The sequence below is a fragment of the Eptatretus burgeri genome, chromosome 14 (assembly GCF_056783735.1).
Source record: "Eptatretus burgeri isolate ZD-2024b chromosome 14, Ebu_testis_v1, whole genome shotgun sequence".
Taxonomy (NCBI): domain Eukaryota; kingdom Metazoa; phylum Chordata; class Myxini; order Myxiniformes; family Myxinidae; genus Eptatretus; species Eptatretus burgeri.
In genome coordinates, this window is record NC_140974.1 from 41,291,401 (window position 1) to 41,304,027 (window position 12,627).

The 12,627-nt window shown below is 41.3% G+C and overlaps 1 protein-coding gene and 1 long non-coding RNA gene across 5 annotated transcripts in view; one reads left to right on the plus strand and one right to left on the minus strand.

Annotated features, from left to right (window-relative positions):
* Positions 1-4,026: 4,026 nt before the first annotated feature.
* Positions 4,027-9,414, minus strand: LOC147013029 (uncharacterized). 2 transcript variants are annotated; one of them, XR_015051162.1, is made up of 4 exons: positions 9,284-9,414; positions 8,893-9,047; positions 4,860-4,958; positions 4,027-4,205 (listed from the first exon to the last, which is right to left on the minus strand). It is a non-coding gene; the product is annotated as an uncharacterized LOC147013029 (long non-coding RNA). The 2 variants fall into 2 exon arrangements; XR_015051161.1 differs by having other exon boundaries at positions 8,893-9,345.
* A 23-nt stretch (positions 9,415-9,437) lies between these two features.
* LOC147013030 (DENN domain-containing protein 1B-like) overlaps positions 9,438-12,627 on the plus strand; it is a 251,978-nt gene continuing 248,788 nt past the window's right edge. For 2 of the 3 annotated variants that reach the window (XM_085854484.1, XM_085854486.1), the window contains exon 1: positions 9,673-9,906. In XM_085854484.1, the coding sequence (XP_085710610.1) occupies positions 9,890-9,906 (17 nt within the window). In that variant the 5' untranslated portion in view covers positions 9,673-9,889. Of the gene's footprint in view, positions 9,576-9,672; positions 9,907-12,627 lie in introns of those variants that run through there. The other variant, XM_085854485.1, reaches the window with a different exon arrangement.

Consider the following 12,627-nt stretch of genomic DNA (forward strand, 5'->3'; position numbering starts at 1 on the left):
ACTCAAGTGGCTGGGATGATGTAAGCAATTGACCCCTGCCACACTCCTCGAGCCGAAGAAGCTGTCTAAAGCAACCCAAGAAGACCTACTCAAGGTAAGCGCTGTGCTGTTTCGAACCTTTCCCAGAGTTCCTCAACAACTATTAAGACGTTCACACATGAGAATCCCAATGCTGCACACCCCCCTCAACTACACAGACTATGATTCGCCAATATCGCTGGTGATATTTCGCCAATGTATATATTTGCCAATATCTGTCACTGTTGATTCACCAATGCGTGATGAAACTGTTCCCGTAGCTGGGGGTGTGCGTTTCATTGGGATTCTCATGTGTGTACTCTCTGTGAACGTCTTTATAGTTGATGAGGAACTCTGGGGAGAGTTTGAAACAGCATCGTGCTTATCTTGTGTAGGTCTTCTAGGGTTGCTTCATGCAGCTTCTTCGGCTGGAGGCGTGTGGGATGGGTCAATTGTTTATATAATCCTAGCCACCTGGGTTTAGTTGATTAGGTGAGAGCTGATTGGCTATTTCCTCCATTCACAGGTGAGAGACATGTGTGGGTCTTTATTTATATATTGACTGCTTTTAATGTTTGCATGTAGTACATGCTTGGGAGCCTCATTGGTATGCATTGCTGTCTGCGCTATCGCTGATGATTCGCCATTAAGGGATGAAACAGTTCTGGTAGCTGAGGGGGTGTATAGCATTGGGATTCTCATGTGTGTACTATGTGTGAACGTCTTTATAGTTGTTAGGAACTCTGGGAAGGGTTCAAAACAGCATAGCACTGACTCGGTGTCTGCTTAGCAGGCATGAAAGATGTCAGCCATTATAAAGCTTGCAGTGTCAGTGTGAGAATTTTCTGAGAAAATTTTCTAAAAATTTTCTTTAGAAAATTTTCTGAGGCTATCCTGAAGACTAAATTTTTCAGTGGGCTGTCGCCGCGGAAGTGATGAAGTCCTTGGGTTTGAGTCTCGGGTTGGGTCAGACTCTTTTCACACTCGCCCCATGCAGGAATTTATTCCTGTTTGTTATATATATATATATATATATATATATATATATATATATATATATATATATACATATATATACATATATATGTGTATACATACACACACACACATATTATATATATGTGTATACATACACACACACACACATATTATATATATGTGTATACATACACACACACACACACACATATATATATATATATATATACATATATATATATACATATACATATACATATATACATATATATACATCCATATATGTGTATATATACACACACATATATATATATATATATGACCTGATGTGATCGAGCTGTTTTGTTTTTATTGCTTTGTAACAACTGAAACATTTGCTCTGCATCTGGCTGTCAGTTTCTTGTCAGCCTTTTTCACACTAACATATACACATAATCAATTGGTTCTCACCTAATCAATTAAACCCAGGTGACAATGATTATGTCAATAAATCTACTCCTCCCGTGCTCTTCTTGCTGATCTGAGAGATAAAATGTTATTCCCTCCATTCACCGTGGGACTTAATTTTTCATATACATGTTGCATGTAGGATAAGGACAGGAGGACCTCATGAAATACATTGAGATCACAAGATAGGATGAAAACCTTGGATGCCAGCATCGTGAGCTATGTCCTTGGAAAGGTAAACAAAATAGTAGCTCAATATGTTTGGGGTATGGTATTCTTAAGTTCAAACACTCTGTTCATGTTTTATTCCAGCTGTCAATGCTGACTTTTCATATTATTATAGCACACACTAGTTACTGTTTAAAATTTCCTGAACAATATAGCTAAGCCTCAGCACCACATCTCCATATATTTTGAACAATACATGCTGCAGTTTTGAGACAAGTCTAAAACATATCAATGGCCTTTCCCCTCTCAAAGTAATGCGTCGGCCCCATCTGACAGGTGACATGGCTGTCATGGTGGGTGGCACGTCGGGAAAGCAGGATAACTTGTGATCTCTGGAACCTGAGGTTAAGAGGCCACTGCGCTAATGGTCAGGTCTTTCTCGCTTCCCACAGGGCCTGCAGGCATTTTGGTTGAAGCATTTCTACCAAGGATGTGACTGTGGTTGTTCTTTGGTCCGCAAAAAATAACTAGCATTTAGCTGTCATAATAAGTGGTGGCTGTGGAATCAAAAACTCATGATACAAGTAAGAGTTAAGAATCATCACAATTCATTAAAACTGGTCGTCATATACCTTGTAAATGGCAAAACTACCAAATTTCGTCCACACATAATAGTTTACAACACGCTAACATTGTATGAAGCCAAAGCCTCAACAAGACAATCAGCGGATAGAAAAATAAAAACCGAGCTCGAACTGTCTATAAAGTGAGGAAACTGCATAACATGTGTAGTACTTCAACACAAATACTTATAGAGATAACTAAAGATGAAATAAGAGATAAAAATCAAGAAAGTGTAAATTAGAACACAAGTAAAAATAGATTATAATTAATTAAAGAATGAATTTGTTGATGAGCCCAAGGGATCTGGTGGTAAAATGAATGACCCATTCGGAGAGGGGTCTGCATTCAGTATCAAATGGGGAAGTTTGAATAAAGAAATCAAATGGAAAGGGTCGTACTCACGAAATTCTTAATCTATCTATCTTCTATTATATCAATACTGTAAATACAGTAAAAAAGTGTATTTCTGTATTTGTCTGCCACTTCATAAGGATGATTTGAGTAGCATTTTAAAGACCAATTGGTCTCACGACAGTCTATTTTTGAGGATAATAAAAACTCGAAAATCATTTTCCATTAAAGAGCAATTACGTCTCTTCTATGGGAGTTGTAGACAGTGACTTGCAACCGGGCCTCAAGGGTGGTGCACAGAAGTGTTTAAACAAATAAAAAAAAATCACAAATACAAGATGCAGGGAGGTGAAATTCACTGCATGTGATGTGCAATGCATGCAGAGTAAAAAGAGTGCTCACTTATGTGCATAGGATATCTAAAAATAGACAAGATATAAGCATACCTGACCTGGCACTAGGCCGAGGCTTCAGTCTTTATTGGCATGCTCATGAGGCTGTACCATTGAAACAAAACATCTTCAAAGATAAAGAAAATAGGGGCACATTTGTACATGTAGCATTTTAAAATCATGCTTTTTCTTGCTCCAAAACATCATATCTTCCAGTCTCCTTGAATATTCCAAATAAAATAATTCCAACCCATCACTTTTGGATGGGCTTTTATACTAGTCTACACAAATAAATGTCAATGCATGTGCATGTCTTCTCCATAACTCCAAAACCATAAAACTTTACAGAACTACAAAAAGGGTTTTCCACATCCTGAGAATCCTCATACCATCCTAAATATCTATGCCCCGAGCACACCCATAGCTCGTCAATAATTCTTCAACAACCTTGAAAGACACCTAACCACCATTGAGAACTAAAATGCCCCAAAAAATCCAAGTAATCACATTTGTATTGGTGGGGACTTCAACTGTACCCACCACCCCCAACTCGATAGGAACAGTGCTGAACTTCTCCCTGCTTCTGCAAAACCCCTCGTGAGACTATTACAAAAATGAAGTTACATTGACATATGGCAGTTGCAACGTCCTTCCATCAGACAATACTCTAAGTGTCATCACATTCTAAACTAGAAGGGCACTCGGTAGAGCACATACCTCCAGCATGCAATGCCTGATCTATGAGAACATATTGGGTCCATTACATTTTTGAAGTATCATGCTATACAGTACTATATAGTTTTTGGCCCTATCTCTCAATGGTGAAGAATCATATTAAGAATTAAATAATTCTCGTATCCAGATCCGGATTCGGATCTTCACCAAAAACGAATAAATTCGTCCTTGCAACACACCCAACCTGCCCACCAAGTTTTATTCGAATCCGCCACAACTTTTTGCGATATCGTGCTATATATATATATATATATATATTACATATATATATATATATATATATATATATATATATATATATATATATATATATATATATATATATATATATTAGTTTAGCCCTATCTCTCAATGGTGAAGAATCACTTAGAAAATTCTCATAGTCGGATCCGGATCCGGATCTTCACCAAAATCGAATCAGTTCGTTCTTGTCACACACCCAACCTGTACACAAAATTTCATCCAGATACATCAACAACTTTTTGAGATATCCTGCACACAAACAGACAAACAAACAAGAAGACGACATCATGCAGAGCACGATACTTGCAAAATCCATAAAATCAATTTGACCTTAAAAATAATTGGTGGTTGAATTCAGTGATGTAAAATATATATCCTCTTCAAATTTCATTTAATCGGATGAAAATTGAGGATTTTAGAATTCAGTGATGTGAAATATATATCCTCTTCAAATTTCAATTTAATCGGATGAAAATTGAGGATTTTAGAATTACCATCTTAGTTGTTGACCTTTTGGTCTATGTTGACCACAAAAACAATTGGCTGGTTTAATTCAGTAATCAAATATGCAACTCCTCTTCAAATTTCAAGTCAATCGGATGAAATTTGACAATATTAGAAAGTCGGCCTATGTTGTCCTTTTGGCCGATGTCGACCTCAAAAATAATTGGTGTTTGAATTCAGTGACCTGATGTGCGAATCATCTTCAAATTTCAAGTCAATCGGTTGAAAATTGAGGATTTTAGTGATACCATCTTAGTTGTTGACTTTGGGCCTATGTTGACCTTTTGGTCTATGTTGACCTTAAAAATAATTGGTTGGTTGAATTCAGTGACCTGAAATATAAATTATCTTCAAATTTCAAGTCAATCGGATGAAAATCGAGGATTTTAGAAAACTCACCGAAGTTGTTGACCTTTTGACCTCAAGAACAATGAGATTCTTTCTTATGACAAACTATCATGTGGTGAAGTTTCGTGAAGATCTGTTTGAAATTGTGACCTGTAGGTGAGAAAGACAGACAGAAAAACAACATCGATTGACCAAAATACTTGCAAAATCGAAGATTTTGCAAGTAACAAACAAACAGAAATGGGTGAAAACATAACCTCGTGCTTGCATGACCAGATAAGTTTAATGTTAATCCCATTTTGGAATGACTCATTTCATCATCTCAAATCCGTCCATCTGGTGTCTCAGACCATAGCACAATCCTTCTATAACAGTCTCTACCCATGTTGCAAGCACATGAGTGCTGACTGGAAATTCAACAACAATCTCCTCGATGATGCCTCGTCGAAACAAGCCTTTGCAGAGATATGGTGTGTCTTAGTTGCCTCCAAATGAGATTTATGTAATTTAAAGCAATGTTAGGACAATACAAAAAAACAGACATTAGAATATTTTGTCAGCAATACTGCACATATAGTGCTCAAAATGAGCATAACAAACAACGATTTTTTGAGGATCAAATCCTGAAACTGCAGGAACAGCTTTACGGGACAAATAATATAACCCATTTAAGACGAGAACAGCAAATCCATGGAAAAACTTCTCTGCTTAATTCTATATCTGAAAAGCTAGCACAGAGTGCATTTATGCGGTTAAAAATGAAATATATACACAATCTTGATTCCCCAACCAAATTTTTCTTTAACCTTCATAAGGAAACTGTGCCCCTGCAGATAACACAATTACTCCACAACGGGAAACTCCTTTGTGAGGACACTCCAATTCGGCACGCTGCTCAGAATCATTTCAATCAATTGTTTGCACGTCACAACATAAATCCAGATGCTGTATCTGAACTTGTTTCCTCTCTCTCAACCTTAGCAGGAGAACGGAAACAACAGCTAGAAATCCCCCTTTGTGTGTGAACTTACTGCTACCCTCAATACTCTGTAACATGACAAAGTCCCTGGACTTGATGGGCTGACAAGTTAATTTTTTCAGTACTTCTGGGACTTTCTTGGACCCCACCTATTACAGGTGTTTAATGAAAGTTTAATGGATAGGCAACTGCTAAGAAGTTGGCAGAGAGCAGTCACCTCCTTAATTCCAAAAAAAGGAGACTCTCAATTGATTGAAAACTGGTGTCCCATCTCCGTCCTATACATGTACAGATTACAAAATTTTAGCCAAAGTTTTATCTTGTCGTTGAAAACATATTATGAACCTTCTAGCAAGAGAGCACCAGTCTTTTTGGATTTCTGGACGTAATATATACCTGAATATATATTTTTTTATCCATGCCACTATTCGGTTTTGTAATAATTTTAATATGAATGTTGCCCTAGTTTTTTCTTGACCTTGAGGAAAAGCCTTTGACTGTATCGATCACACCAATCCTTTTTACAATCTTAGAAGGCTTTGGCTTTGGTCCCATTTTTATCTTGTATATTAAACTTTTATACTGTAACAAATCTAGTGTCCTCAAAGTCAACCAAGTGCTCTCACATTGCTATACAATCAGGTGTGTGACAGGGTTTCCCTTTATCTGGACTTCTGTATTCTCTTCTACTTAAATTACGTACTCACCTTTCCAGATTTACTGGATCTATCCTCTCTACACCACTTGAAATCTTGGCTTATGCAGATGATATCTGTATTTTTTATAAATCGCAATGCTGACGCTATTGCAATGACTCGAGCATTGAAGACACATTGTCAGGCTTGTTCTGGCCAGGTGAACTGAGGAAAGAGTATTGCCCTTTGGGCTGGGCCTAGAGCCTGCCCACCAATAATCTCATTTCGGTGTACATGCTCTTTGGGTGAGAATAATTGATTGATGAAATTTAAAATAAAATTCCATGATTTTTGGTTCTTTGTTCAGTTGTGAATTTATCCATGGGTAATTTCCAAATGTTAATCTAAATTCTGAAAAGAAAAGAAAAACACATTGTTAAAAAAACAGAAATGTTATTTAATTCCTAAATCCCTAGGTGACTTTTGGGACAATATATATATATATATATATATATCTCGAATGCAGACGCCTTAATTTTAACACCCCTTTTGAAGATAATTAACGGCTTACCATCATGAAAGGCTTATCCATGGTTAGCCCAACTTCGCCTTGCAGAGGTCTTATCTGTCATTTTAATTCAGACTATTCAAACATGCCTTCCCTGAGAAACATTAGAGAAGAGTGTTTCCTGAGAACCTTGAAGTAAGTGCTGTGTTTGTATCTTCTATGATTTTACATCATCATGTGGCTGAAATGATGCTTAAGATATGCCCAGTCATACTAAACAAATTTTCAGCAAATAAACACTTTTTAAGCAGTCACAACTGCTGTTAAGCTCAATTCCACAGCTTAAATTTTGAAATTCAGCTCTGGTCAAGAGATTTTAGAGCTTAATCACATTTTTTCTTGTCATTAAATAAGATGCCCAGAGATGCCCGGAGGGTTTTGAGTGGGAGATGGTTTGGGAAGAGGTAAGCGTGAGGGGAGGAGAAAGGAAGGCAGCACCATAAAATGTGGCTTTATTTTATTTACACCTAAAAATGCGCCTTAATTACCGTCTCAGAGAGTTCCAATTCCATTGTCGTGGGTACACGGTGACAGTCGCAGTACAAGTCTCATCCCTCAAGGGAAGCTCATGTTATAATCTCTTTAAAGGGGAACCCAACTGCTCAGACCACATCTACACTAATCTATCCCTTGATACCCTTAAAATAGATGTCTTTTTCTGATTTATAAAGTAATTTTGTGATTAAAAGTCGAAATCTTCTAATTCACCCTTAACTATAATGTCACACCGGAGAGTTGACCGCCATATTTGTACTGTCTACAGGTTATATCGTGGTACAAGTTAACTCAAATGGCAAATCATTTTCGATTTTATACAAAAACGCCAATTAATTGGCCTGCCGATGAAACTACGATGTGTTGATATCCTGCTTACATGTCATTGTAGCCCAACCGCTCAATGGTGAAGAATCACTGAAACAAATTCTCAGATCCAGATCTGGATTCAGATCTTCACCAAAATTGAATCAATTCTTCCTTGTTACATACCCAACCTACCCACCAAGTTTAGTCCGAATCCATCCACAAACAAACAGACAGACAGAAGTAAAAACATAACCTTCATCCACCTTCAGGAGGCAGAGGTGATAATAAAAAAAAAAAATTACTAAACTTGGTGAATTATGCTTTCATATTCCGTTCATAAATAGCTTCCAGCAGGTGCACATCAACAGTTGTAAAAGTTTAAAGTTGCACAACAACATTATAAAACACGCACGCACACACTTCCTTCGGAGGGGGGTTCAGGTTACCTGCCAGCCCGGTATGCCAGGCAAAAGAGGTACAGAAAAATACAACAGTACAAAATGGAGGAGTTGGGTCGAGAGCGTGAAGGCATCAATCCCAGTCTCCACCGAGACGTGCCCACACGGCAAGTAGTGCCAACACAGTCAGTCGATTTTCTGCCAGAGTTGAATGTTTCGAGCACTTAATTCGCCGGACAGTGCTAAATGACCTTTCTCTGCTGTCACAGTTGATACCTGCAGCGGGGCGATGTTTGGCTGGCTTGGCCCATCCATGACGGTGGACCATTTGCTCTTTTGAAGTGCCACCTGTTAACTTCAGCAGCAACCACAGTGAACTGTGCCCATTGACTGATACACCCACAATGACATAAAATTGACGATGTCATCATGAATTTGTAGTCACTAATACAAAACAAAAATAAGACTAGATAATCACTCTTTGACTACCGAGACAGTCCCCCATGCCCCCCATTGCACGCGCGCGCACGCACACACACACACACACACACACACACACACACACACACACACACACACACACACACACACACACACACACACACACACACACACACACACACACACACACACACACACACACACACACACACACACACACACACACACACACACACACACACACACACACACACACCACCTTTTTGGCAGAAATCTCCAGATTGGTAATAATGGCAATCAATGGGCCAAACGCCAATGCAATCCTCTTATTATGTGCAGCATACTCCGCGATGCAGCACGCTGTGCACGTCAAGTTCCAGGACGATGCTTCGCTGCAGTTTGAGCCGATTCTTCCTGCAAATCAAATACCTTCAGTCGATTGAGAAGGTGAATGGGAGTTGGACGAGGTGGACGAAGAGGGAGTTGGACGAAGAGGGAGTTGGACGAGGTGGACGAAGAGGGAGTGGGACGAGGTGGATGAAGAGGGAGTGGGACGAGGTGGATGAAGAGGGAGTTGGACGAGGTGGATGAAATGGGCCACGTCTCCCGGGGATACGAGGTGGAGATAATTTTAATTATATGTACAATACCGTGCACCCGTCGACCGCAGAGGATTTGGCGAAGGGTGTGGTGGTGGTGGTGCTGAAGTGAGTGAAGACAAGTTGAAGTGGTTCAAGGGAAAAAGAAAGGAGAGGGGAGTTGGGCGAAGGGTGTGGTGGTGGTGGTGGTGCTGAAGTGAGTGAAGACAAGTTGAAGTGGTTCAAGGGAAAAAGAAAGGAGAGGGGAGTTGGGCGAACGGCGAAGTAATGGGACCGAAAGGGAGATGAGAGCCGGGAAGAGGTGAACAGTTGGGGCTCCAGACTCCGGTCCAGGTGACGAAAGGTGAGCCTGAGATGCGCATGGTGAAGCGTTCTTTATGAAGAAGAAGAGGAGGAGGAGGAGGAGGAGGAGGAGGAGAATGAGGAGGCAAATGAGGAAGTTTGTCGACTTTTCGCTGACAATGTGCCGGAAGATCTCGTTTCGTGTTAAGAAGGCGGAACCGCGATTTTAATCACATTGATTGTGATCCCGTTCATCAGGTGCATTTACGAACGAGGCCAAGAGGAGTGGGACGGCCCACGATGGCGCACCCGGCGACGTCCCGATCACGCTGAGCGTCCTGGGGGTCTTCGGTCGTTGCTTGCATCGAACAGACCATGGGCTCCAGGCTCAAGTGAGTCGATCGCTCGAGGATCTGTGTCCTTGTCGTGGCCGTTTTGTTAAAAAGCGAAGTAAGCACGTTCCGGGGTCTGTGCGTCAGAGGAGTGATTGCTCCGTGCTCGGACGTCAAAATCAGGAAACACCGTAGGCTCGACTCGGCCGCTTCGTATATATATATATATATATATGTGTGTGTGTGTGTGTGTGTGTGTGTGTGTGTGTGTGAAGCACAGCCACGATGATCGTGTCGACCTTCTTTATCGCATCTCCATTCAAAACTTTCATCGTAATCGTAACTGTGGTTGTGGTTGTGGTTAACTTTGCTTTTAATCAACGTTTGAAAGCGCGGCCAACGTGTGTGGTGGGAACCCGCAAGAAACGTGTTATAATCGATCTGAGTGTACACTGTACAGACAACCTGGTGATCTGAGTGTACACTGTACAGACAACCTGGTGATCTGAGTGTACACTGTACAGACAACCTGGTGATGTGAGTGTACACTGCACAGACAACCTGGTGATCTGAGTGTACACTGTACAGACAACCTGGTGATATGAGTGTACACTGTACAGACAACCTGGTGATCTGAGTGTACACTGTACAGACAACCTGGTGATGTGAGTGTACACTGTACAGACAACCTGGTGATATGAGTGTACACTGTACAGACAACCTGGTGATGTGAGTGTACACTGTACAGACAACCTGGTGATGTGAGTGTACACTGCACAGACAACCTGGTGATCTGAGTGTACACTGTACAGACAACCTGGTGATCTGAGTGTACACTGTACAGACAACCTGGTGATGTGAGTGTACACTGTACAGACAACCTGGTGATATGAGTGTACACTGTACAGACAACCTGGTGATGTGAGTGTACACTGCACAGACAACCTGGTGATCTGAGTGTACACTGCACAGACAACCTGGTGATGTGAGTGTACACTGCACAGACAACCTGGTGATCTGAGTGTACACTGTACAGACAACCTGGTGATCTGAGTGTACACTGTACAGACAACCTGGTGATGTGAGTGTACACTGTACAGACAACCTGGTGATATGAGTGTACACTGTACAGACAACCTGGTGATCTGAGTGTACACTGTACAGACAACCTGGTGATATGAGTGTACACTGTACAGACAACCTGGTGATCTGAGTGTACACTGTACAGACAACCTGGTGATGTGAGTGTACACTGTACAGACAACCTGGTGATATGAGTGTACACTGTACAGACAACCTGGTGATGTGAGTGTACACTGTACAGACAACCTGGTGATGTGAGTGTACACTGCACAGACAACCTGGTGATCTGAGTGTACACTGTACAGACAACCTGGTGATCTGAGTGTACACTGTACAGACAACCTGGTGATGTGAGTGTACACTGTACAGACAACCTGGTGATATGAGTGTACACTGTACAGACAACCTGGTGATGTGAGTGTACACTGCACAGACAACCTGGTGATCTGAGTGTACACTGCACAGACAACCTGGTGATGTGAGTGTACACTGCACAGACAACCTGGTGATCTGAGTGTACACTGTACAGACAACCTGGTGATCTGAGTGTACACTGTACAGACAACCTGGTGATGTGAGTGTACACTGTACAGACAACCTGGTGATATGAGTGTACACTGTACAGACAACCTGGTGATGTGAGTGTACACTGCACAGACAACCTGGTGATCTGAGTGTACACTGTACAGACAACCTGGTGATCTGAGTGTACACTGTACAGACAACCTGATGATCTGAGTGCAACCTGTTGTAATCGATTTGAGTGTCCACTGTGCAGACAATCTGGTGATCTGAGCGCAACCTGTTGGAATCGATTTGAGTGTCCACTGTGCAGACAACCTGGTGATCTGAGTGTACACTGTACAGACAACCTGGTGATGTGAGTGTACACTGCACAGACAACCTGGTGATCTGAGTGTACACTGTACAGACAACCTGGTGATGTGAGTGTACACTGTACAGACAACCTGGTGATGTGAGTGTACACTGCACAGACAACCTGGTGATGTGAGTGTACACTGTACAGACAACCTGGTGATGTGAGTGTACACTGTACAGACAACCTGGTGATGTGAGTGTACACTGCACAGACAACCTGGTGATGTGAGTGTACACTGCACAGACAACCTGGTGATCTGAGTGTACACTGTACAGACAACCTGGTGATATGAGTGTACACTGTACAGACAACCTGGTGATCTGAGTGTACACTGTACAGACAACCTGGTGATGTGAGTGTACACTGTACAGACAACCTGGTGATATGAGTGTACACTGTACAGACAACCTGGTGATGTGAGTGTACACTGTACAGACAACCTGGTGATGTGAGTGTACACTGCACAGACAACCTGGTGATCTGAGTGTACACTGTACAGACAACCTGGTGATCTGAGTGTACACTGTACAGACAACCTGGTGATGTGAGTGTACACTGTACAGACAACCTGGTGATATGAGTGTACACTGTACAGACAACCTGGTGATGTGAGTGTACACTGCACAGACAACCTGGTGATCTGAGTGTACACTGCACAGACAACCTGGTGATGTGAGTGTACACTGCACAGACAACCTGGTGATCTGAGTGTACACTGTACAGACAACCTGGTGATCTGAGTGTACACTGTACAGACAACCTGGTGATGTGAGTGTACACTGTACAGACAACCTGGTGATATGAGTGTACACTGTACA